The 25,313-nt window shown below is 41.7% G+C and overlaps 1 protein-coding gene across 6 annotated transcripts in view; it reads right to left on the reverse strand.

The window, feature by feature from the left end:
• The window catches only part of SMARCA2 (SWI/SNF related BAF chromatin remodeling complex subunit ATPase 2), a 188,923-nt gene that overhangs the window by 80,233 nt on the left and 83,377 nt on the right, over nucleotides 1–25,313 (reverse strand). For all 6 annotated transcript variants that reach the window (XM_032801831.2, XM_032801829.2, XM_075067264.1 and 3 more), the window contains 7 exons: nucleotides 21,940–22,182; nucleotides 21,494–21,607; nucleotides 17,480–17,587; nucleotides 16,335–16,421; nucleotides 15,595–15,641; nucleotides 6,844–7,010; nucleotides 763–926 (listed from right to left, as the gene is read on the reverse strand). In XM_032801831.2, the coding sequence (XP_032657722.1) occupies nucleotides 763–926; nucleotides 6,844–7,010; nucleotides 15,595–15,641; nucleotides 16,335–16,421; nucleotides 17,480–17,587; nucleotides 21,494–21,607; nucleotides 21,940–22,182 (930 nt within the window). The remainder of the gene's footprint in view (nucleotides 1–762; nucleotides 927–6,843; nucleotides 7,011–15,594; nucleotides 15,642–16,334; nucleotides 16,422–17,479; nucleotides 17,588–21,493; nucleotides 21,608–21,939; nucleotides 22,183–25,313) is intronic.

Here is a 25,313-nt window from a genome sequence, read left to right on the forward strand (position 1 = left end):
AGCAGCCAGCCAGAATGACTTCTCAAAAACTGCTGTGCAGATGGCCTCTGAAGTAAGAAGGTACTGCTGGCCCTTCTTCCCCTTTGAGGGGCTCTGGGAAGAAGTTATTCTCCGGTGTGCTGGACATTTAACTTTCCTTTTGATCCCCTATGAGAAGGGACTTAAGAAGGTCCACAAACAGAAAGGTCTCTCTTGCAAGAAATAAGGAGCTGAGGCCTGTGTATAAGCCACCCGGAGTAAACAACTGGGCATGACCAGAGTCTCCCGCCATCTGGGAGGAAAACATAAGAGGACTCTTTCACACCACACTTATTATGAAACTGCAAAATTGCCTTGGAAGTATTGCAATTAGCCTCTTGAGAGAGGGAATGCCTTGTACTATTCTACTGCCACACTTCTAGTTGTTTAAAAGACCAAGATTCATATGCTCCAAAGGGAACAATTTACTAGCTCCCTGAGTAAGAGGATGAGGATAGCTACACTGTGGGAGTAGGAGACAGAATCCACAGAGCTCTTGCATGGGGGGGGAAGGAGGAAGGGGAGCCTGCCTGGCAGATGGAAAAAACCTTATCACTTTACTGCTTTAAAACAAATCATTATTTACAAGTAGTTGTTTGGTGACTGATTCTTTACCCAAGTGGCACTTGGAGGTACAGAGCCAATTTGTTTCCCTATAAAATTTCCCAAATTAAATCAGGAAGCCTCAAAAGCATTTCCAATTCTCTTTGTATACTGCACCATTGATAAGTAAATAAAAATAACCTGGTGAGGATTCCAATCACTGTCAAAGATAATGACAGTGTCAGCAGCTTGAAGATTCAGGCCCAGGCCTCCCGCTCTTGTGCTCAATAAGAAGATAAAGTACTGTGACCCAGGCTCATTGAACTTCTTCAGCAGAGCAGCCCGATCCTCTGATTTTGTTGTACCTGAAAAGATATGCAAAGAAATCCCATGACATAGGTCTTGTTCAGAAGTAAGCCACAAAAGACACAAGTTGATGAGGAACCATGTGGGAGGCAAACCACTTCACTCGTCCTCAGCCATCCTACCTGCACTGCACATTGTGTAGACTCATTACTGCACGCATGTGCTTTGGCTGTTTTAAGTGCTAGGCTGCTGGACAAACGTCTCCACAAATGAACAGTGAATTTAACTACACTATACATTTCAAAAAGCAGCTTCAACCAATCAGCCAGTGTTTCATGGCTATGATAAACATAAATATATATATATATATATAATCATATATGTTTAGTTGTCCTCCCTCCACCACACTCATTACACATTGCTTGAAATCAAAGATTGAGGAGGAGATTTTTATTTAGTTATCCAATACACACATATTAAGAGGAGAAAATCTGTCCCTCGTAAAGTTGCAAACTGTTGACCAAAAATATTTGTCATTAAGAAACACAGCGTGGATGTGAAGAAGGTGATAAAGGAAGAGCAGGGCAAGGAGAGAAAGATGATATTTACTTTTGAACCATATTTCAGCCTGCAATAATTTTTTGCCACAAAACTGAAAATGAAGGAAAACTGGAGTGTATAACAACACTGTAATCTTAAACCCAACGAGTATTAAACGCAGCTTATTAAACAACATGAATAACAGAAACAAGGTGAGTGAGGGACTATCTTTTATTGCACCAACTTCTGGTGGTGAAAGAAACACACTTTTGAGCACTCAGAGCTCTTCTTCAGGTCTGGGAAAGGTACTTAAACACATAGTTAAACACAAGGTGGAACAGATTGTTTAACTTTAGTTAAAATATATTCTACGGGACAATTAACACCTCTATAGTCATAGGGTCCAAAATAAGGGTTTTAGTATGTTACAGATTCTTGTAATAAGCCATATATCTAGTGTCTTTATTAAGACCATGACTTTCAGTGTCCAGCACAGTTATGAACTAAAGCTCCCAGGCTTGTCTTTTGGAAGTGTTGTGAGCTTTCCTTTGAAGATGAGGACTGAGAGGTCAGCTGCAAAGAAAGTTTTGAGGAAGCATTTGCCCATGGGTGATTGTGTGTTTTATCATTTTTTTGTGAGAGTTCATTTGAGAGCGTAGTGATTGTCTGGTTTTTCATGCACACAGCTGTTATGGGGGAATTTATTGTGCTGGCTGAGGTACACCATGTGTTGTGATAAGGTTGTACAGGAAGCAGGGATCTTGAAAGGTGTGTTTTGGTGGGAACCGATCATCATAGCAGTGGAGATATGTTTTTATGTCCTGCATCTGTTGTCCTGGCAGGGTCTGTTGCCGTTTTAAGTTGGCGAGTCCTGGTCTGGGGAGATTGCTTCTGATGATAAGCTTGGTAAAGTTGGGGGATTGTTTGAAGGCCAGAAGAGGGAGTTTAGGAAAGATTTCTTTCAGAATGTGGTCCCCACCAAGTATGAGTTGTAACTGTTTAATGATATCCCATATGGGTGTGGGGTGGTAGGTGACAACTAGGGGAGTAAGGCCTGAGAAGGTTATATTTCTGTATTGAAGCAGGTTCTCTCATGCTATTTGGATGATTCATTCCACTGTACGATCTACTTCTCTGGTGGAGTGTCCTTGTTTGGGGAAGGTGGTTTTAAGTGTGTTAAGGTGTGTATCCCAGACTTCCTCCTCAGAGCATATTCTGTGATGTGAGTGTTTGGTTGTAGATAACATATTTTTTGGTGTGTTTTGGGTGGTTACTGGATCTTGTGAAGGCAAGTGTGGTTATTCATGGGATACTTGTATATAACTGTCTGTAGGATTCCATTGTTGCAGCTGATTGTAGTGTCCAAGAAACTGGTGTTGGTGCAGGAGTGTTCTAGAGAGAGTTTGATGGATGGATGGTGGATGTTGAAGTTGTAGAGGAAATCTGAACTAGTTTCAGTTGTCTGTCCAGAAGATGAAAATATCATCAGTGTGTGTCAGGTATATCATACGTTTCGTAGTGCATTTGTCCAGAAATTCCTCCTCAAGGTGGTGCATTTAGAGGTTGGTATACTGGGGTGCCATCCTAGTCCCACGGACAAAGTGTTTGTTGAATGTAAAATTATTATGCATGAAGATAAAATGGATGAGTTTACCAATGTGAGCCTGGCCCTGAGGGGAAGGGCATACCCTGCAAAGAGAAGGGTGAAGAAAAAAGCCTATGGGAGGTGAGTAGGAAGCATCCCAGAAAGAGTAGCAAGGTTGGGGATTGAGCAGACCTTGGCTGTGTATTGCATGGTCGTTCAGCTGGAACCCGGAGTGTTGGATGGACTCAGGTTCCCCTATCAGCAACTGACAGAGTGGCAGTGCCTGGACAACGGATCTGTGAGACTCTATATACAGAAGAGGAAAACCTATAGTGAACTGGCTGGAGGGTCAAGGTATAAAGATGAAGCTGCTGCTCATCTTTGTGAGATAGTGCCCGCAGAGCAAGGGAGAGGACAACGGGGGAGAGACCACAACGGGAGGCCTTGGACCTGAAAGAGAGCTATTCCCCAGGGCAGCCAGAAGGAAGTGCCACCTGTGGTGAGGGAGTACCCATGACACTGTCATTGTGAGGGATGCTAGTGTATAGGGAGATGACATCCACAGTGGTCAGGAAGGTGTTTTGAGGGAGGCTATTCTTGTTGGCAGGTTTCTGGAGGAAGCTGGTTGTGTCCTGGAGGAAGCTGGCCCTGTGTGTGGTGAGTGTTTTGAGAGGGCTTTCTATGAGATATTCCTTCAGTAAGAATGTCATGGCCAGTTACAGGGTAAGGCTACAATTTAGTTATGGGTATTTTTAGTAAAAGTCATGGACCAGTCACAGGCAATACACAAAAATTCACAGGCCATGACTAGTCTATGACTTTTACTATAAATACCCCTGCCTAATTTTAAGGGGGTCACTGCTGGGGGGGGTGGCGGGGGGCATCTGGAGGGGCCACTGCTGGGAGGAGGCATCCTGGGTGACTGCTGCTGGCAGCAGTGGAGGGCAGCCGCAGCACCAGTTGCTGGCAGCGGTTGCACCAGCCACCTGGGCACTGCTGCCCCAGGCTGCCTGGGGAAGAGGCTATTCCGGCTGCCTGGGTATCATCAGCTGCAGCTGCACTGGCCACCCTGAGACCACTGCTCAGGCGGTCCCCAAAGCCAGCGCAGCGTCCGCTGCCTGGGCGGCCCTGAGGTCAGTCACTCTGGCCCCCGCAGAAGTCACAGAGGTTGTGCAAAGTCACAGAATCCATGACTTCCACAACCTCCATGACAAACATGGAGCCCTAATAATGGGTCTGCCAGGGTTCCCTTATTTACATAACTTGGGAAACGCAAAGATCCTTGGGGTGGGTTTCTGGGGGATGAGGTTATACTGTGTTTCTTGGAGTTGTCTGGGGAAGGACTTGACGATATCCTTAAATTCCTGGGTGAATTGTGGTGTGGAGTCTTCTTTAAGCTATGTAGTCTTGTATGTGCTGGAGAGATTGTAATGGATGTGATGTTCACTAAGGATTACAGACATTCCGCCACACACACACACACACACACACACAAAGGATTACAGACATTCCGCCACACACACACACACACACACACACAAAGGATTACAGACATTCCGCCACACACACACACACACACACACAAAATGCAAATCAAGGTCATGATCAAGTGTGTGGTTCCATCCAATGTGGGTATCCGGCCAGATGACTCTTTTTTCTTATGACTGCCGGTCAGGATGTTGTAGCTATGGGTGGTGCCTATCACAAAATGTTGTATACATCATCCAGTGTATTAAATGCCCCAATAACAACTATGTGGGTGAAAGCAAACGATCACTACACTTTCAAATGAGCTCACACAGAAAAATGATAAAAGACAAAAACACCCTATCACCCATGAGTGAACACTATTCCCAACATGATCACTCCATATCTGACCTCCGAGTCCTTGTCCTCAGAGGAAACCTGTAAAATACCTTCAAAAGATGAGTGTGGGAGCTTACATTCATAACTTTGCTAGACACTAAAAGACATGGTCTTAATAAAGACACTGGATTTATGGTTTATTACAACAGTCTGTAACCCACTAATTCCCCTCTTTTGTCCCATGACTGCAGGGGTGTTAATGGGCCACTTCACCTTGAAAGGTCCCTTAAAATGTGTGCGCTAAACCTTCTGTTCTAACTTGTATTTAGCTGTGACACTTTAAGCACCGTTTCCAGATCTGAAGAAGAGTTCTGTGTAGCTCTAAAGCTTGTCTCTTTCACCAACAGAAGTTGGTGTAATAAAAGATGTTACCTCTTCCACCTTGTCTCTCTAATATGCTGTCTACCACACTGAAAAATGACAGGAATAAGTGGTACTTACACATGTATGTATTTTCAGCCACATTCTAGCATAACGAAGGATTAATTCTAAAGTAAGTAGTATACAGTGATGTAAAATGTCACAGCTAAGTCTGCTTCTTGGATGGCCACAGTATTTTGTTGGGTTTTATTATGTCAGAGGTAAAACTGAAGTCAATTGCATAGAGAAAGGACAGTCTTGTAGTTAAAGCACAGAACTGAGTATTGTTCCCAGCTTTGCCCCGGACTTCCTGTGATGCTTTCAGCAAGCCGACTTTTGTGCCTAAATTTCCCTATCTGTACAACTTACCCTTACCCTGCAGGGTATCTTGAGGCTATGTTCATTAATGTATCATTAGATGGAAAGTACTAAAGAAGTGCTTGGTATTAATAATACTTAACCCACCTGAGGGATGAAAAGCTTTGAATCAACTTAAAATTTGATAATGTGAGTAGCCAAAAGTAACTTGAGCATTGTTCGTTATATTTCCCTATAATTGCTATCTTTTATTTGACTGAACACACTGTCCATTAAATATTAGAGACACAAAATGGGTGAGGTAATCATTCGTTGGAATGGTGAGAAGAACAAAAGATACTACACATCACTCATCCACTCTCTAAATCCTGGGCCCAACATGGCTACAACACTGCATTAAATATTGTCATATTTGACATTGGAAGCAAGGAAGAGCCAACACTCAACTTGTTAGTAAGAGACAGAGGTTGTTGCTGCTGCAGAAGACTGAAGATCACTCTAAACATCCTGAATACTGTCATATGCTGTTGACAAAGAAATCATCTTTCAAATTCTAAATTGATTATTAAGGATTTCATCCCCTGAGTGGGATAAAACAGGCAATTTTTAGTGTTATGCTCTTTTAATAATACTACATTACACTTCTGTAACAGCTTTCATTCAAGGATCATAAAACACTCACAGACATTAACTAATGTAACCTTCCCAACTCTCCTGTAAGTTAAAGTTATCTAGGTATCACTTTACCTGTCAAAAAAATACAGCAATCCCAGTGGATATACAGGAATGGGAATTTAAGTAGGTAGAAAGTAATTACTTCAATTGGAATTTGGCCAGAACAGTGTAGTTAACACCCCTACTCGTAAGAAAATTGCCACAGGGACTTTACTTCTGACAAATGGTGCAAACCTTCATTTTACATCTTATCTGAAAAACAGTGAATTAGACCAGACCTGATGGATCACTAGATTAACTGCATCCTGGTAATGGCCTCAAATATGTTCCAAGTGTAGTATTTTGAGTGCATACAGACTACGTATTTTAATATTTTACTATTAGCTTAGTGAGCAGAGGCACTACCCGAGACTGAAGCCCTTTAGCTTACAGTCCAAATAGATAAAACAAAAGAATGGAAGGAGAAAAAGAAGCACAGAGTGGTGAAATGATTTGCCCAAAGTCACACAGCAAGATGGCAGCAGAGCCAGGTAGAGAACCCAAGTCTCCTGAATCCCAGTCCAGTGCCCTATCCCTTGAATCACACCGCCTCCCAGTTTATTGTCTGTGCTTTGCTTCCTCTCTCAGCTTACCGTCAAGGCGAAGGTAAAGGAAATTTCGAAAAGCAAAATAGTCCTCCATAATGGTCATGAGGGATGTCATTTGACAGAAGAGAAGCACACGGTGATTAGTGGCTCGCAACTTTGGTAGAATGCGATCAAGCAGTTCAAACTTCCCTGAGGCCCGATAAAGCTCGGCTCTGTTTAAGAGAAAAATAAAACAACACAATAAAAACCTTTGCAAGTCTACTTCTAAAACTGTGTTTCTAATAATGCTGGCAGGTGCTGAGTTGGAGAGATTCCTTTATTCTCTCTCTAAAATTGTTTCTTTATCCCAACACAAGGAGGATACTAATGTTTATGCCTGGCCTATTCCCAGCAGAGAAACAGACCCAGAACATGGTCTAGTACTGCCTAAGGGTTGGGGAGCTCATTTACATTTTCCACTTGACACCCTCCCTGTCCCAAAAAGTATGTGTGACTCCTGCTTATGCATTGAGTGACATTTGGCTTTTCCTGTCTTGCACACTGGTTTCATCTGCCTCGTAAATAGATAGGAGCTGTGCAACAGCCCAATATGCAGACCTCAAAAGACCTGGTTACTTGTGGTCTGCATTGTGGTCTTAATAAATATGCAGATCCTAATGGCAAATTTTATTTTAAAGCTATATGGCACATTTAGAGGGGAGTTGTGTATCATTTTTGTCTATCATGTGGCTAAAAAAAGAACAAGAGTACTTGTGGCACCTTAGAGACTAACAAATTTATTTCAGCATGAGCTTTCGCGGGCTACAGCTCACTTCTTCGGACACATAGAATGGAACACACAGACAGTTAGGTTCCCTACCTAGACTCTCACCCTCTTACTGACGTAGCTTAAACCCTTCTTATACAAACTCTGGATTCAGCCTGCTGAATCTGACTTGCAATTCACTTGCTGAGGGGCTTGACAAAAAGAGTCTAGTAATAAAAGGATGTTCAGGTTAAAGGAGTCTGCCCCCTTTTTTAACTTACACCTTTCTCAGCCCTTTTCTGTCTCCTCTGAGTGTAAATTACACCAGTTTGGACTTATGCTTGATTACACATTGGTATGTTGCTATTAGGATGACTAAGGGAGACATTACACATTGCCTGTGAATTTGACCTATGGCTGCAGGCTTTTCAGTGACTGAAAGCAGGTCCAGCAAGCACTTATTTACCTCTGAAACTATATTACCTACTCTAGAAATGTCTCTTGCTTGAAGAAAAATTAGTCAAAGCACTGGATTTATATAAAGGACGATACTGGATCTGGCTGAAATTTTAATGAGCTTTGAATTTTTAGAAAAGGGAAACTTCTTTTTTTCCAAAAATTCACATAATTCTCCCCCTCCTTTTATTTTAAAACCAATGCTAGAAAACACATATTGGGATCTCAGCATTCCTTCAAAACAGTTACTTATCCTAGCCCACTGTGGTTCTTCAAGACATTGTACTCGGTGTGGATCCCACCGTAGGAGCTCAAGCACCTCATGCATGCAAAACTGGAGGTTTTTTGAATAGCAGTGTCTGTGAGAACCACACATGCACCCTGTATTGACTCATGATTCCATTCGAGGGCATAAAGATGCCATCCTCCCTCAGTTCTTTGGCAATCCAAAGTCCCTATTGCTGAAAACTGAAAAGCAGGGATGGAGGGTTGGTCATGGGATCCACACTGACTACATCTTGAAGAACCAGCTATGGTAGGGTAAGTAAACATTCATTCTTCAAGTATGTTTCAGTGTGGATCCCATTGTAGCCAACTGGAAAGCAGTATCTCCTCAGGAAAGCGGGCCCCAGGTATATCAGCTGAACAATGACTGAAATATTGCTCTCCCAAATTTGGCATGCAGCCTGGTTGCCACATCAAGTGTAGTCTTGAAACCTGGCTGTGTGTCAAGTGTTTAACAAAAGTTAGTGGGTTGTTCCATGTAGCTGCCTTGCAGATCTCAAGAAACAGATGGAAGATGCTGGTTTGTGCCCTAATGGTGTGCACCTTGATGTGTGGAGGGAAAGGTTCACAAGCCAGTTGATAGCAGGTGAAAATGTGTGTGATCTATTTTCTGCAACAAGATCACTTAGCCTTTTGATACACCAGATATGGCCACAGAGAAGTGGGGAGACAGCCTGAAAGACCTGGCCCCATGCGGTAACAGAGAAATGCTCTGGAGATGTCCAAACTATGCATTGTTCAGTGGTGTTTTGGCAAAGTAATCAATTTATTTACGTGGCACTTCCAAGACCACCTTAGGGATGAACTTGGGGTGTGATTTCAGCACCACCTTATCCCAATTAAAGGGCTTCTCATAGACTAAGGCCAGAAGAGACTATCACGATCATCTAGTCTGACCTCCTGAACATCAGAGGCCACAGAACCTCTCCCACTCACTCTTCTTATAGACCCATAACCTCTGGCAGAGATACTGAAGTCATCAAATCTTGATTTAAAGACTTTAGTTTACAGAGAATTCACCATTTACTCTAGATCAAACTAGCAAGTGACTCATGCCCCACACTGCAGAGGAAGGCACCAAAAAATCCCCAGGGTCTCTGACAATCTGACCTGGGTGAAAATTCCTTACCAACCCAATATATAGTGATCAGTTAGAGCCTGAGCATGTGGGCGAGAGCCATTTGCCAGACATCTGGGAAAGAATTCTCTACAGTAACACAGAGCCCACCCCATCTAGTGCCCCAGGATGTGTAAGGCTATAAAGGCTAACTGTGCAGAGGTGAGAGTGACAAGAGAGACCATTTTGATGGTAAGGTAATGTGCTGGGCATTCCTACAGTGGTTCAAAGGGAGATTCCAGGAGTTTTAAAAGGACAGCATTGACGACCCATGGGGGAGTTGGATCTCTGACCAGAGGACAAGTGTGGAGGCGGCCCATAAAGAATTTTAATATCATAATCTATCATTAGTTGTCTGCCAGCCAACATTCAAACCACCAGGTACAACAATTGCAGGGCTGGGGCCTGATCTACACCGTGAATAACGTAGCTGAAGTTGAGATGCTTAGATCTACTCACCACAGTGTCTTCACTGCGGTGAGTCAACTGCTGACGCTCCCCGGTCAACTCCGCCTGCACCTCTCACGCTGGTGGAGTACATGAGTCGACAGGAGAGCGCTTGGGGGTCAATTTATCGTGTCTAGTCTAGATGCAATAAATCAACCTCAGCTGGATCGATCGCTGTCCACCGATCTGGCGGGTAATATAGACATACTCTGGGTGAAGTATCTTACTCTGATTCTGAAATACTACCATCTGGGCAAGCCAGGTGGCATATAGGACATCTGCAGCAGGTCTGAAAGCCAAAACTGTCTTGAAGACCATGGAGCTATTATGATCATCAAAGTACTGTACCGTCTAATCTAAGCTATTACTTTAGGGATCGGGGCGTTGGCAGGAAAGTATATATAGTCCTCAAGACCACCAAAGAAAAGGGGGTTAAGCTGTGTACTTAAGCTCTCCTGGGGCAGATGTTCAGACTAGGGCTGTCAAGCAATTAAAAAAAACTAATTGTGATTAAAAAAATTAATCGCAATTAATCACGCTGTTAACCAATAATAGAACACCATTTATATAAATATTTTTGGATGTTTTCCATATTTTCAAGTATATTGATTTCAATTACAATGTAGAATACAAAGTGTACAGTGCTCACTTTATATTTATTTTTATTATAAATATTTACACTGAAAAAATAAAATCCTATTTTTCAATTCACTTAATACAAATACTGTAGTGCAATCTCTTTATCAAGGAAATTTAACTTACAAATGTAGAGTTATGTACAAAAATAACCGCATTCAAAAATAAAACAATCTAAAACTTTAGAGCCAGTCTACTTCTTGTTCAGCCACTTGCTCAGACACACAAGTTTGTTTACATTTACAGGAGATAGTGCTGCCCGCTTCTTGTCTACAATGTCAACTGCAAGTGAGAACAGGCATTCGCATGGCACTGTTGTAGCTGGCGTTGCAAGATATTTATGTGCCAGATGCGCTAAAGATTATATATCCCTTCATGCTTCAACCACCATTCCAGAGGACATGGGTTCCGATGATGGGTTTTGCCTGATAACGATCGAAAGCAGTGCAAACCAATGCACGTTCATTTTCATCATTTGAGTCAGATGCAACCAGCAGAAGTTTGATTTTCTTTTTTGGTTGGTTCAGGTTCTCTAGTTTCCGTATCTGAGTGTTGCTCTTTTAAGACTTCTGAAAGCATGCCCCCAATCAGATTTTGGAAGGCACTTCAGATTGTTAAATCTTGGGCTGAGTCCTGTAGCCATCTTTAGAAATTTCACATTGGTACCTTCTTTGTGTTTTGTCAAATCTGCAGTGAAAGTGTTCTTAAAATGAACAACATGCTGGGTCATCATCTGAGAGTGCTGTAACATGAAATATATGGCAGAATGTGGGCAAAACAGAGCTGAAGACATACAGTTCTCCCCCAAGGAGTTCAGTCACAAATTTAATGAATGTATTTTTTTAATGAGTGTCATCAGCATGGAAGCATGTCCTCTAGAATGGTGGCCAAACCATGAAGAGGCATATGAATGTTTAGCATATCTGGCAGGTAAATACCTTGCAACACCAGCTACAAAAGTGCCATGCGAATGTCTGTTCTCACTTTCAAGTGACATTGTAAATAGAAGTAGGCAGCATTAGCTCCCGTAAATGTTAACAAATTGTTTACATTTGTTTCTCTAAGCAAATGGCTGTACAAAAAGTAGGACCGAGTGGACCTGTAGGTTCTAAAGTCTCACATTGTTTTGTTTTTGAGTGCAGTTATGTAACCAAAAAAAAAAATCTACATTTGTAAGTTGAGCTTTCACAATAAAGAGATTGCACTATGGTACTTGTATGAGGTGAACTGAAAATTAATTTCTTTTTATCATTTTTACAGTGCAAATATTTGTAATAAAAACAATATAAAGTGCACACAGTACACTTTGTATTCTGTGTTATAACTGAAATCAATATATTTGAAAATGTAGAAAAACATCCAAAGTATTTAATACATTTAAACTGGTATTCTATTGTTTAACAGTGCGAGTAAAATTGTGATTAATCGCAAATAAAAAAATTAATTGCAATTACTTTTTTTTAAGTTAATCTTGTGAGTTAACTGTGATTAATCAACAGCCCTAGTTCAGATACTTGGTATTGAGCTTCGTGGTGAACAAGTCTATGACACGAGTAGTATTGGGTTTAGAATGGTTTTCTGTTATCAACCATTTGTGGCTGGACATCATATGCCTGCTCAGGAAGTCTGCTAGGTCATTGCTGACCCCTGGAAGATGTAGAACTGTAAGGGTCACTCTGTGTTGACACCATGCCCAAAGTTTAATGACTTCCTGGCAAAGAGGGGGACAATCAAGCATCCCTTCCTTGTTTGTATATTTCATCACAGATATGCTGCCAGGATTTGCATTATGGCGTTTCACAGATGAGCAGGAATGCTATGCAGGCCAGTCTGATAGCTCTACATGGGAACATCATGGAGCTGAGTTTCAGATCGTCCCAAGACCATGTGCCTTGCATCTGCAGATTGTTCTGGTGGACATTCCAGCCCGTCTTTGATGAGTCTCTGAGAAGAATCGTTGTTGGGGAGCGGACCGAGAATTATGTCCCTTTTCTCATGTTCACCAGGTCTAACCATCAAGCAAGGTCTCACAGCACTTGAAGCTACACTGTGATCCTCCTGTTTACACGATGTCTGAATGGGGTGTCTACAGACCTCAGTCACAGCTGTAAAGTCTCTAGATGAACTCTGTCAAGAGGTGTTGCATATGTGCATGCTGACATGTGACCTAAAAGTCCCAGACACAAACATATTGTCATCAGTGGACTTGTCTGTAGGTTGTTTACCACTGGTTGTCCTCTGGCAGGTAGGCTCTTGCCAATCTGGACTCTATTAAAGCTCCTGTGAACTCTAGTGCCTGTGATGCTGTGAGAGACAATGTCTTATAGTTTAGAAGGAGTCCTAGTTAAGAGAACAGGGACAATACATATTGGAAGCCTGTCAGTTTCCTGAACCTGCCTTGATCAGCCAGTCATCCAGGTATGGGTAGATGTGGATTCCCTGTCTTCTTAAATGCATTGCCACTACTACTAGCTATTTCAAGAACATTCTCAGTGTAGTGTAGACTCCAAAGGGTAGAACTATGTACTGATTCCCAGTGGAGCCAACCATGATCTTATGTTCTTCCTGTGGACAGGGTGGAGAGCTATGTGGAAGTATTCATGCTGTAAATCAAGAGCCAAAAACCAGTCTTGAGCTTCGAAAGATGGAATGACGGAGGCAAGTGTTATCATCCTGAAACTGAGACAGTGTACGTATTTGTTGAGCCTTCTCAGGTGTAGCATGTGATGAAGAGCGACTTCCTTCTTTGGACTGAGGAAATCCTGGGAGTAAAAATTTCTCTTCCCTTGAACTCTTTTGTGATCTCCTCTACAGCTCCTAGAAGAAGCAACAACTCCACTTCTGCTTGTAGCAGGCCCTTGTGAGAAAGGTCCCTGAAGACTAGCCACAGGCAATGATCTCTAACACCCATCTGTATGATGTCAGGGCAGACCACGCTGAGTTGAATAGAGTGAGGTGGTTTCTGAAGGTCATGCTTTCTCAACTGGGAATAATGTGGTTCTCTACCATTTTGTCAAATCTGCTGATGCGTCAAAGTAGTGAACTGTGTTGCCGAGCAAAAGAGAGGCTGGCACCTCTTGTTGTATCTCAGATGCTTTTTGGCATCATATTCTATCCACTTGGGGCGGTAAGTGTGTATTGTCTCAGCTGAGGTGAAGGGCAACACAAGCCAAGGTGTAAACCCCCAGAGTACAGGATAGCTTTGCAGTCTTTCAGTGCATATAGAGCACTGTCTGTCCTCTCACATCACAGCTGTCAGTCCTCCAAAGGCAACTCCTCAATCATGGCCTCTCTCATGATGCCTGACGCTTGGAATCACAATGTTCAGCACATGATCATCAGAATGGCCAGTGTCCAACATTTTCATCGTCACCTGCAAAGACATCTTGACACTAACTGGCCTTCCTTAATTATGTCCAAGCGTTTCTCTGCTGTCACGAAGGAGCTTTTTAAGGAGGAATGTTAGTCAAATATGACTTCTAACATGGGACAATGTAACACGATATGGCAGTTAGCATGTAGCCATAGCAAAGCTGAGGAGTACAACATCCTCCCAAACAGATCATTCAGCTGCAGTCCTATCCCCTCCATGAGGCTAGGGTCAAGGCTGAGGACTGCATCGCTGGTACCAGTGGAATTTGCTGCATCACAAGCTGCTCCTTCCCCAAGCCCTCAATATTGGGCAAGGATTGGTGGACTCCTCTCCAAAAGCTTTAATGTTTGCTCTTATGAGAGGATACTGAGCTCCTTCTCAAGCTTCTGCTTAAAGCAGCCCCCTCTGTGAATGAATTTAACACCATAGGTGTCTGTTCTGACTTCAATGTTAATGTTCAGATCAACTTTGATGTTGAAACATTCCTCGATGCCCTCTTCTCTGTGCTAGTAGGAGACACTGCCTAGCAGGTCGATGGCACACTCAATGATCCTAGCTTCTCCACTAGTAGGGTTCTGGAACTCATTTCCTAAGGGTCTGAGGAGACATGCATGGATTGTTGCAGAAGATGGGGTTTCAACCTCACATCTCGTGATTTCCGTGTAAACATCTGCTCAGAATATGCAATTCCCTCAGGCAGAAGAGATATCTACTATGTCCATCCCTCAGGAGTATTAGGCACTGCAGCATGGACAGGTTTTGAAACTTGCAGGTTTTAAATCGGTCATAATAAGAAGCTCGGTACAGGGGAGTATGAACAGCAAAGTTCAGTCCAGATAGGTTGGATCAGATCACGGCAGTTGAACATAGTAGATTAGAAGTGGTTCTGAAGGCTTTGGAAGATACTGAAGAAGTTTAGCCTGAGCTAAGAACTAGTGGGTTGCACATTTGCCATGTCCTGTGTTGCTGCCACGGATGGTAAGAAAATTGAGGGAGAGTTATGGCTGCCCCACTGTTCATGCCCTCAAACAGAAGCACAAGGAGAGACAGTGTACATAGATTCAGCTATCTCACATTTATGAGGCATATATACAACCAGAGTAGATCCCCACTGACACATACTCAAAGAAGATGTTTGTAAACAGGTACAGCAAGGAGTAGAAATCCTTTCCACATTACTCAATCCTTGAGATTTTTGTGGAGGAAGAGACCCTACTCCTAATCATTTGTCTTAAATCAATGGAAATCACATACACTCATTGCCATGAGGAGCTCCTCTTAATCATTTGTCAGGCTAAACTGCATCAAGTACCCAGCCACTGTAGTTATCTGCAAAACACAAGGCTCCTTTAAAGTCCTGCTCCTTATTTAGATGTTGGAGTAGACATTGAGCCTGCCCTGAGAGTCAAAAAAGGCAGATTGGAGTCTGGGAAGTCTCTAGTTACTACACGAGTACAAAAGCAGCTTTAAATTGCTGCTTCCAAGAAGGAAGTATCCCTTTGGAATAAGCAGCAGCCTCTGGAGTTATGCGGTCTCAGATGACATGAGGAACCATTTATAGTACAGAGAAAGTTTTTAATTGACCAGGGTCTATAAGGTACATTACTTCTAACTGTAAGATTGAATTTGTTTTGCAAACTGCTTAGTTTTGATAACGCAACTATTGAAAATAACATAAAACATCCTGCACAATGGTTTCATTACAAATATACAATGAAGAGGAAAAAAAAGATTTACCCATTGATAACACCACTTGAATAGCCCAAGTGTTCAGCAAACGACTCCTGCAAATAATATAAATGGATTATTATACACTGAGATTATACAGTAATCTGAGAACAGTTATCTTTATATTGAGCGCTATAATTATGTGTTGATTGCTAGGGTTCAAGCCTCATTACCACGCATACACCTTGGAGTCTGCCTTATGGTACAAGGGCGCTGTTTTTCCCATTGTTTCTTAAAATACATGGCTTGTAGGAATGATTTCCCTCAGTGGGCACTTTACCAGATTACAACTATAGTAGAACTTAATTTGCACTAATTACTGGGAGATCCTTTTGCAAATTACTGAATTTCATGAATTAGCAAGTTAGCAAACAAAAAACCACAATGATAATGTATCATAAGACGTACTTTGTTCATTTACTTTGTGAATTGCCTAGTCATAGTGGTAACCAAATAAGTATATTCCCCAAACTTGCCACTTCCAGAAAAGTGACAGTGGCAGGGGCTTCTCCTACCACATATACCTCAAAATTAAGAGAGAAGAGTGTATTTATTTAGTAGTATGCACCAAGTTTTAGAAAGTTTCAGAACCCCTCCTCCTTTAGTAAATTGCAAAGAATAGATAAAAATTAAGATTTGAATATGGCCTTGGTTAGACTTTCATACATGTGTAATTCTCTAACCTGGTTTTCTATATCATTAGTGATCCATACAGAAAAGACTAAGCAAACTGAACATGACAGCCTTACCTCAATATGCTGAAACATATATGGGTGATTGCATATCTTTCTCAATTGCATGATAGTGTTCATAAGAGTTTTCGCCCCACCTTTTCCCTAAAGGAGGAAAAAATACAAGTTAAATGGCAAAACTGAATTGCTGGTAACTGAAGATTTTTAAAAATCTGAATTTTTAGGGAAGAATTCTATACTTCTACACCAAAGTTGAAGGCCATCTCGTGCAATGAAATCTCAGAGTTGCACAGGAAACTCCCTGATGAAGCTATGTAGTAAAATGAAGTTGGTTGTCCCCTCAAGTCCATGTGCAACCTCCATTGTCAGAGGTGGTGTGGTCTAAGAGAAAAACGTATGGAAGATCTGGAAGAAATCAATGGAAGGGTACTGAGGCCTGGGGTTTGTATCTAATTACAGTAGTCGTGTTGGGAGGCAATGTCTGTCTGCCATCTAGATTTACGGGGCATACAGATTATGTGATGTCTAAACCCTACATGTAGGGCATGATTCTGTTCAGCTACTTTTCACTTCTACAGTGCCTTCCTTTGGCAGTTACCGAAATCTATCTGCTTCTCTGTCAACCACTAGAACAACAAATGGTTCTAAGCAGCTAAAATGCTCTAGAAGTAGCTAATATGGGATGATGAGTCTTAGGTGGGGAAGGGAAACTAGTACTGGAAGTTGGAGGGGGGAGATTAGCACTGACTGAACAAGGATCTTGGGAATCTGACAGGAAGCAAGAGGAATTAGAGAGTCCAGAGGAGTGAGAATAGGACTTTTGGTGTGCTTTTCAACACTTTTAATAAATAACCTGATGCAACCAGTGTGCCACAATCCCAGTTATTTTACACAGGATTCCATATTACGTTTCAGCCTCTTCGGGAGGTTTTGTAACACTGCATCCAGAAATCGATCTTTACAATTATATATCAAAAACAAGGTCAAGTTTTACATTGTGAATGGAGAACAAAGACAAAAAAAAATTTTTGCACAGACATTTCAGGTGTGGGCAAATTCCTACCCCAACTGACACATCTGCAGTAGGATATCCAAAAAAGTTAACTTGTTTTTTTAATAAGCAGGCTGGTGCAGGCTGTCATGCATTCAGTAAACACACCGCCATAATGTATTGTTGTTAAGTATTATAGTTCCCTTTATACCTTCTTGTCTTTCTCAGAGCCATCTGTGAGGAGGATTCCCTTCGCTTGCATATGGCGGTAGAGAATCTTCTGAAGAGCTGACATGTCGCATTTGATCACATATTCAACCTAGTGTGAAAAACAGCAATAGATAAATGAAGCACAGAGTTTTGCCAGGCTTTAATAATGTTAAGATGATTTAACTGCAGATCTTTCCTTCATAGGAACACTTGTATCCCAGCAGCATCTTACGTATCTCAGGAAGAAAGAGAGAATTGTAAAGTGGCCATCCATACATACTCTTGGAATCCAGAGCCACTCATTGTAATCGTTGTCTCTAAAGTTTATCTTTGGGTTCCATGTCTACGGTAAATTGTTTGGTTTCTCTGAGCACGAGCATTCAATGCTGCTCAGCAAAGCAGCCAAAAAGAGAGATTTTTATATTTTCCTCTTTCTATAATTATACAAGCGCTCTCAAAATGAATGGCCAATAACTTGTGAATTTTCTTTATTATGCTTGCAAAACATTTTTAAAAGATCAGTTGTGGTTGTATACTTGTCACAGAACTAATGAGATTCACATTCAGCCCTAAGTATCATGCCATTCACTAATGTTTGGTTGGAAATATGTATTTTTTTTCCAAACATACAAATAAGAATGCGGGAACTGTTTGGAAATATAGTAAAGTATGTTGTAACCTCAAAAATTCAACCCATTTAACATTGACTAAACTAACTTGTCTTTAGTTTGTTCTGATCACGTATCAGCCTCAAAGTCAGTAATACAGGATGTTTTTTTCCTATATAATTTTAAACACATACATTTTTCTACAAATTAACTCATGCATAAAATCTGGTTTGGTATATACTCTGTGTTTTTAATAGTTAGACAAAAAATCATAATACACACACGAAGCCATATTAATAGCTAGAAATCTTGCAGGATGTGATTAAAAGAAAATCAGCAAGCTACCTAATGTTTAATAAACTGATTAAAATATGATTGGGTTATTTTAAGCTCAGAGGATCAAGAGGATGAGGTCACAGATGAGAGGGAACTGAATATTCATTTAGTAGCTTCTCTACCAAGAACCTGTCAGACAAGACGGAACTGTCATTAGCCATCTTGTGTCAACAATTCCAATGCACCACATTGGATTTGAACAGTTGTTTTTTTTTTAAAACAGGGGAATACAATCACAACTTCCGTAAACTAATACTGTTAAGTATTTTCTCAATCCCTCTTTTTCACTAAAGCTACTGAATACAGTGGCTCTCATTGACAGTCAATGGGGAGAAATCTGAACTGCAATACAAATTTAAATAATGGGATTGTACTGGTAGCAATTCAGTCAAGTCTCAAATCTGAGTACGTTCCAAGCTAAAATTAATAAAAAATGTTGCAAAGGAGGCTGGTATGAACACTATATGTTGGGAGGGAGAAGGGCATAATGGCAATAAAGTTTACAAACACTTAATTAAAGATGTGTATTATGTGCCCCTTTCATTAAATAAATTCTACTACTGAGGTGGTTTATCTTTAAAACGCTGATCCAGGTCAATGTTAGTAAATGTCACAATAAAAATCATGTAACAAAATATCCCTATTACTACTTACCTCTAATTGTTTTGGGTTTAACTGGAGAGTCAAATATCCCCCAACCTCCATATTTGAAGCCAGAGCTGAATTTTACCACTGCCCCTTCTGTCTACAATGGGAAAAATTAAAACCCCAAATGCCTTCTCCCCACAACTTTCATCTGGACTTGAATGTTGTGGTTCTCACCTATTTCTCTTTCAGCATTTGTACTGTTTGCATTTTGTTCGGATAAGACAGAGAGGAAAAGGATGCCTGAAACATCTTCCCCACTGTTGCATAGCACTGGCAAGCCCCATTTGGTAGCTGGAGATCCATAAAGGCTCTGCCTATTTCTTGTAATTAACACAGTACATACTGAAATAAATGTGCCCAGAAATGTATCTAAAATAACTAAATACAATGCCTCCTTGTTGCTGATTATTTGGGAACTAAGACTGAATCTTGCCAGTTTTTCCATGTACTTCAGTGCGAACAGAACTGGGTCCACAGTAAGCAAGGGCCCACAGTGTCACATTTACAACACGAGACACTGGCGGAATAACAAAGAAAATTAACAGAAAGATCTTTCCAAAATCATGTTCAGTTTTGATTGAATTCAGCCTCTATAGTTACAGTTAAGTCTCGGGAGGCTGGAAAGCAATATAAGCAGGAGTACCCCTCTTAGCATCTTGACCATGTCCTGGAGAACCTTGTGCCAGATGGTCATGCCAGAATGGGCGAGCAAAATGTGTGTAATTCAGGACTCCCTTATGCTCCCGGGCTTCCTGGCCCATATTTTGCCCTCCTGAAGGCTGGCTTCCAGGTCCTGGAGCTCTCTCATTCCCAGCACAGTATAACAGATTGCTAGGGTGAATTTTTTCTGAATCACATCCTATATTTACAGGTTGCACATAGCACAGGAAGGCTTATATAGGAACTGCCTGTGACTTTTCTGCTTCCCAGGAGTTAGATCCACCTCCCGCATATTGCTACTTAGTTTTCTCTGTGTGTGAGATCATTACTCAGGAAGTAAATGGAGGATGTACACTCTACCTTGAAATGCCCTGGGTATTTTAATTATAAGAGCCTAAGATTCATGTTCTAATCAAATCAAGCCTTACATATTTTAAAAGAGACGTGAGGAAGGAAAGCCAGCCTATAAATTGCTACTCTGTAATTAAGTCCAGGTTAGTTCTGTCTTCTCAGTAAGGTAATGGAGATACTGGGCCACAAATTGCTAACTGTTGTGAACTTTGGTTGTGACATATTCTCTGCTACCTGCCATCTCCCACATTGATCTTGTGTAATGCACGAATGGCAAAATATAGTTTTCAAAGTTCACTTAATATCGGTGCAATGCTGTTCCTTTTGATTCATCGCTCTCCTCCATTGATTTGACTCCTGAATGTGCTTCAGAGAGCAGACTTTTTGTATATTTCAATCATCTGCCCACTCACACTGATAGAACAGGTTTAAGGGAAGGGAGAAAGTCAAGAGTAATTGTTTTCTTTTGCAATACATTACTTTTTAGGTTTGAATTTTAGCTGTATATAATTGAAAGAATAGAACTAGGATCAGCTTTTGGAACGGGCTTAGTGTGTCAGAAAGGTACAAATGGTTTGATTCCTGCATCCTCCAATTTCAGTTTGGAATTCTAACAGGGTGTAAACTTTGGCACTTTCACATTTATACACAGATAAAGAAACCTAGAGGGTTTATATATGCCTCTTGCAAAATGTGTAACAAACCCTTCCAACTGCAGAAGGAGCCAAATTTGATTTTTTTTTCTTTTTTTTAAGTTATCTGGCTCTGAAAAATTCTGAGATGCATGACAACCTGGTTAAAAGTTGTGTACAAGATTAAAAAATACCACAAGACCCAGTGTTGAAAAGTTTCTGACTCCCTAAAGCAGAATCAGAGTCTGTTACCCTTACAAACATGGTACTTTGTGAGTTTCAATTATTTCAATGCAACTACCAGAAGGAGTAAAAGTACTATTCAGGAGAATAAAGGTGGCAGAATCTGACCCTCAGTAATCACTCAGGTTGGTTTTTATTAATGACCTGAATATAAATACTGTGGAAATAAACATTTTATGTAAACCAGTTTCAGCAGACACAGTTAGCTTTAAGCTGTACTAAAACTATATTATGGACTTTAGTACTGACATTTTTAGCAAAAATTGTCAAATACAGGATTTGGATGAAAGACCGAGCACACAGGAAACCTCTGCCAACTTCAGAAGTCCTCACTTATAGCTTTTTCTTCTTTGTAAAGGGAAATCTTAATTAATTTAAAGATTTTTCTTAAAAATCAACTGGTGGCTCTAGGAAGTTTCCTCCTGTAGGATAACCTGAAAAGCTAAATTGTATAGTGCGTTTAAAAAACAAAAAAAATTGTACAAAAATCCCAGACACTGGGGAACACGTTTTTCATGAAATCCTTCTTCCACAAACCTTTTCTGGCAGTTGAGATTCAACCTCTTTCTTCAGTCTCCTCAGCAAGAAGGGTCGTAACACTTTGTGGAGACGTCTGATGATCAGAATAGTCTCTTCCTCGTTTAAGTCCACCTTCACAAATGTAATTATAAGAGTTACTACAAGAGAAATCTGTGAACTGTGTCATATTGTGACTATGTGGGAGATTATACCTCTTTATAAACACATGTGCAATATTTACCCCACGCTGTACTCTTGTATTTTATTATTAAACAGGACTCCGCGTCCAGAAAGAGAAATTTAAGTGAAGAATTGTAAAGCTGTAATGAAGGTGACTGTTACATTAGGATGATAATTCTGTGAGTACAAGGGACAGTTCAGATGCTATTCCTGCATCATGGGTTTCATTTTGTTTTCATCCAACTGTTTATTTCTGATTAGATTTAAACAAACCATTCCAGTACCCTTTCTCCAGTCATGGCAAATGGAGCATTAAACCATTGTTCAAAGGTGCTGCAGCTCTTGAAAATGGTGGGGAGGAGGAAGTTGAGGAGAGCCCAAAGTTCAGGCAACTTGTTCTGCAGTGGTGTCCCAGTCAACAGAATCCGTCGAGGAGCCACGTAGTGGGTGTTCAAGACCTGAGTCAGCTTGCAGTGATGGTTCTTCATTCGATGGCCTTCATCTACTATCATGTACTTCCATCGAATCTGCAACAGGAAAAAAAATCTGGCCAAGTTAGTGAACTCAGGGAAAAGTGAACCTTTGACACAGAGATGAGACATTGCCAGAACTAGTGCTAAGTGCTTTCCACCAGCATTAAACAGGAAAGAGAGACTGGTACTTGGCTATTTTAGCTTTAAGAGTAGTGCTTGTTGGGGATCAAAGTCCAATACAGTGTTATCTAGGCAGCAGTGACCTTGTACGTAATGGAGGAGGAACAAACTGTGGCTAGGGTACAACTGTATCTGAGCCAGCAACTGCTAACAGCTCATTCCCCCCATTAGGATCTTTCACAGGGTGGTGTCTTTAGGAGACCTATTACTGTTGGGTCAGGATAGTAGTTATTAGGAGAATTGGAAAAACCAAGAACTCTAAATGAAGTTGTCACAAGTAAAAACTCAGAAGAAGCAAGTACACGTTTTCAAACAGGCACATAAGAAAGCAATAATGCACATTCTTTTAGTTCAGCCAAATCCTTCCATCTAACTTAAATGTGAGGAAACAAAACAGGACTAGGTAACCAGGGTATTTCAGGCACTGCAACTTCTTAATGAAGGAAGCCAGCAATGGATGTCACCCCAGGAAATTTCAGTTCCCACCATGAAAGATTTAATGCAGTCAGAGCAGATGTTGAAACATGGAGACCAATGCCATCTACAGCCTAAGAGCTGAAGACAAGGAACAACAGTGGGCAAAAACTGGGGGATAGAAAAATGCTGCAGACACAAAACAAACTGTTGGGATTTAGTATTAATTATTTTTTCATGCATTCAGAGATGTACTAGGTGCCTCCCCAAATGAGTCCAGGCAGCATCTATACTCCAAAAACCATGTAAACGACACTGAACATGACAAGTCAGAGTCTTAAACATACAAAAAGAGTGAAAGGAAGGGAAAGGAATGACAGGGTGACAATAAGATCACAAGGTCTCTCAGTGAGGCATTTATGCACCTTGTCAGTCTGCTTTATGTATATCAAGAGTACTACTGATACATTAGTTGCACATTTTAAAAATACATCCACTACCACTGAGGCATCAATATTCGCATGTCACTTTGAGAGTTTTTAAATAGTAACACCACAAATACTTAGGAGACATTTAGATTAAGAAAACTGGATCCTTAGGTGATGAAAGTTTTCTGGATATCAAATTTTAGGCATAAGTTATTATATGGCCACAAATAAAAACCACCACATAACCAGAAATTTTGTAATAGGGGTCAGTCTCTGCCCAGAAACACAGAACTGGAATAGCAGAGGTCACAGATTGAAGATCAGAATAAATACTATTACAAAGTGTAGAGAAGATCCAGGGACTCTGCTTTACAGAACAGAGGAACAAATATGATCACACCTTGGGGGAAAAAAGAGTTCATGGTAATTTTTTAAAGAGACGTTATTAAGGGTATAAGAGCTAACTATACCAATGTATAGGAAAGACAGCAGTATGGTAAAAGGCCACCCTGACTTAACCAGGAGACCTAAAATTCAAGAAAGAGACATACAGAAAGTGGAAACTAGGTCAAATTACAAAGGATGAATACAACAGAATAACACAAGCATGCAGGAACAAAATTAGAAAGGGAAAGGCACAAAACAAGATTAAACTAGCTAGAGACATAAAGGGTAACAAGAAAGCATTTTACAACCACATTGGGAAGCAAGAGGAAGATCGAGGACAGCGTAGTCTCATTACCAAATGAGGATGGAAGACAATATAAAAAAAATGCAGCAGTGGCCGAAGTGTTAGATACCTTTTTTATTTCAGTTTTCACCAAAAAAGATAGCAGTGATTGAACAAACTAACATAGTGAACATCAGTTTAAATGGGATAGAATCTGAGGCTAAAACAGGAAAAAACCCAGTTACCTACCTTTTCGTAACTGTTGTTCTTCGAGATGTGTTGTTCACATCCGTTCCACATTAGGCGTGCACGTGCTGCGTGCACAAGTGTTGGAAACTTTTCCCTTAGCGGTACCTGTTGGGCTGGTGGGGCCCTGCCTGAGCGGCGCCACTGCACCATGCATATATACCCCCGCTGGCCCGACCCCCTCCAGTTCCTTCTTGCTGACGACTCCGACAGAGGGGTAGGAAAGCGGGTGGTGGAATGGACGTGAACAACACATCTCGAAGAACAGTTACGAAAAGGTAGGCAACCGTTTTTTCTTCTTCGAGTGCTTGTTCACGTCCATTCCACATTAGGTGAACCACAAGCTTACGTTCGGAGAAGAGTAGTACTCAGGAACAATTGATCAGAGGACTGCCCTGGCAACCGCCGTGTCCTCTTGGGCCTGCTGGTTGACCGCATAGTGGGTCGTAAAGGTATGCACCGACGACCAGGTGGCTCCTCTGCAGATCTCCTGGATCGGGACCTGTGCGAGGAACGCTGCTGAAGCTGCTTGCGCCCTGGTCGAGTTGGCCATGATTGTTGGGGCTGGAACTCCTGTGAGGTCATAATAAGCCCGAATGCAGTCTGTAATCCAGGAGGAGATTCGCTGCGCCAACATCGGGAGGCCTCTCATCCTTTCCGCCCTGGCCACGAACAGCTGTCTGGATTTACAAAAGGGCTTGGTGCACTCCAAGTAGAACGCCAAGGTTCGATGGATGTCCAGGGTGTGCGGTGACTCGGGGCCGCATGGGGTTTGGGGAAAAACACCGGCAGACAAATGTCCTGGCCTAGATGGAATTGTGAGACCACCTTTGGGAGGAACTTGGGCTGTGGGCGGAGCTGCACCTTGTCTTTATGAAATACCATATATGTTGGCTCTGAGGTGAGTGTCCTCAGCTCAGATACCCTTCTGGCTGAGGTGATGGCCACCAGGAATGCCACCTTCCAGGAAAGGTGGAGGAGGGAGCAGGTAGCAAGGGGCTTGAACAGGGGCCCCATGAATTTAGAAAAGGCTAAGTTGAGATTCCATGGGGGCGTGAGTAAGGGAACACCCTCTCCAGCCGCTTAAGGAACCGCCCCACCATTGGGTGGGAGAACACCGAGCCCCCTGAAAACCCCAGGTGGAAGGCAGAAATGGCCGCCAGATGTACTCTGATCGAGGACGGGGTCAGCCCCTGCTGCTCGAGGTGCAGTAGGTACTCTAGAATGGTAGGCACCGGAGCCTGGCA

This window comes from Chelonoidis abingdonii, chromosome 6, assembly GCF_003597395.2.
Source record: "Chelonoidis abingdonii isolate Lonesome George chromosome 6, CheloAbing_2.0, whole genome shotgun sequence".
Lineage (NCBI taxonomy): Eukaryota > Metazoa > Chordata > Testudines > Testudinidae > Chelonoidis > Chelonoidis abingdonii.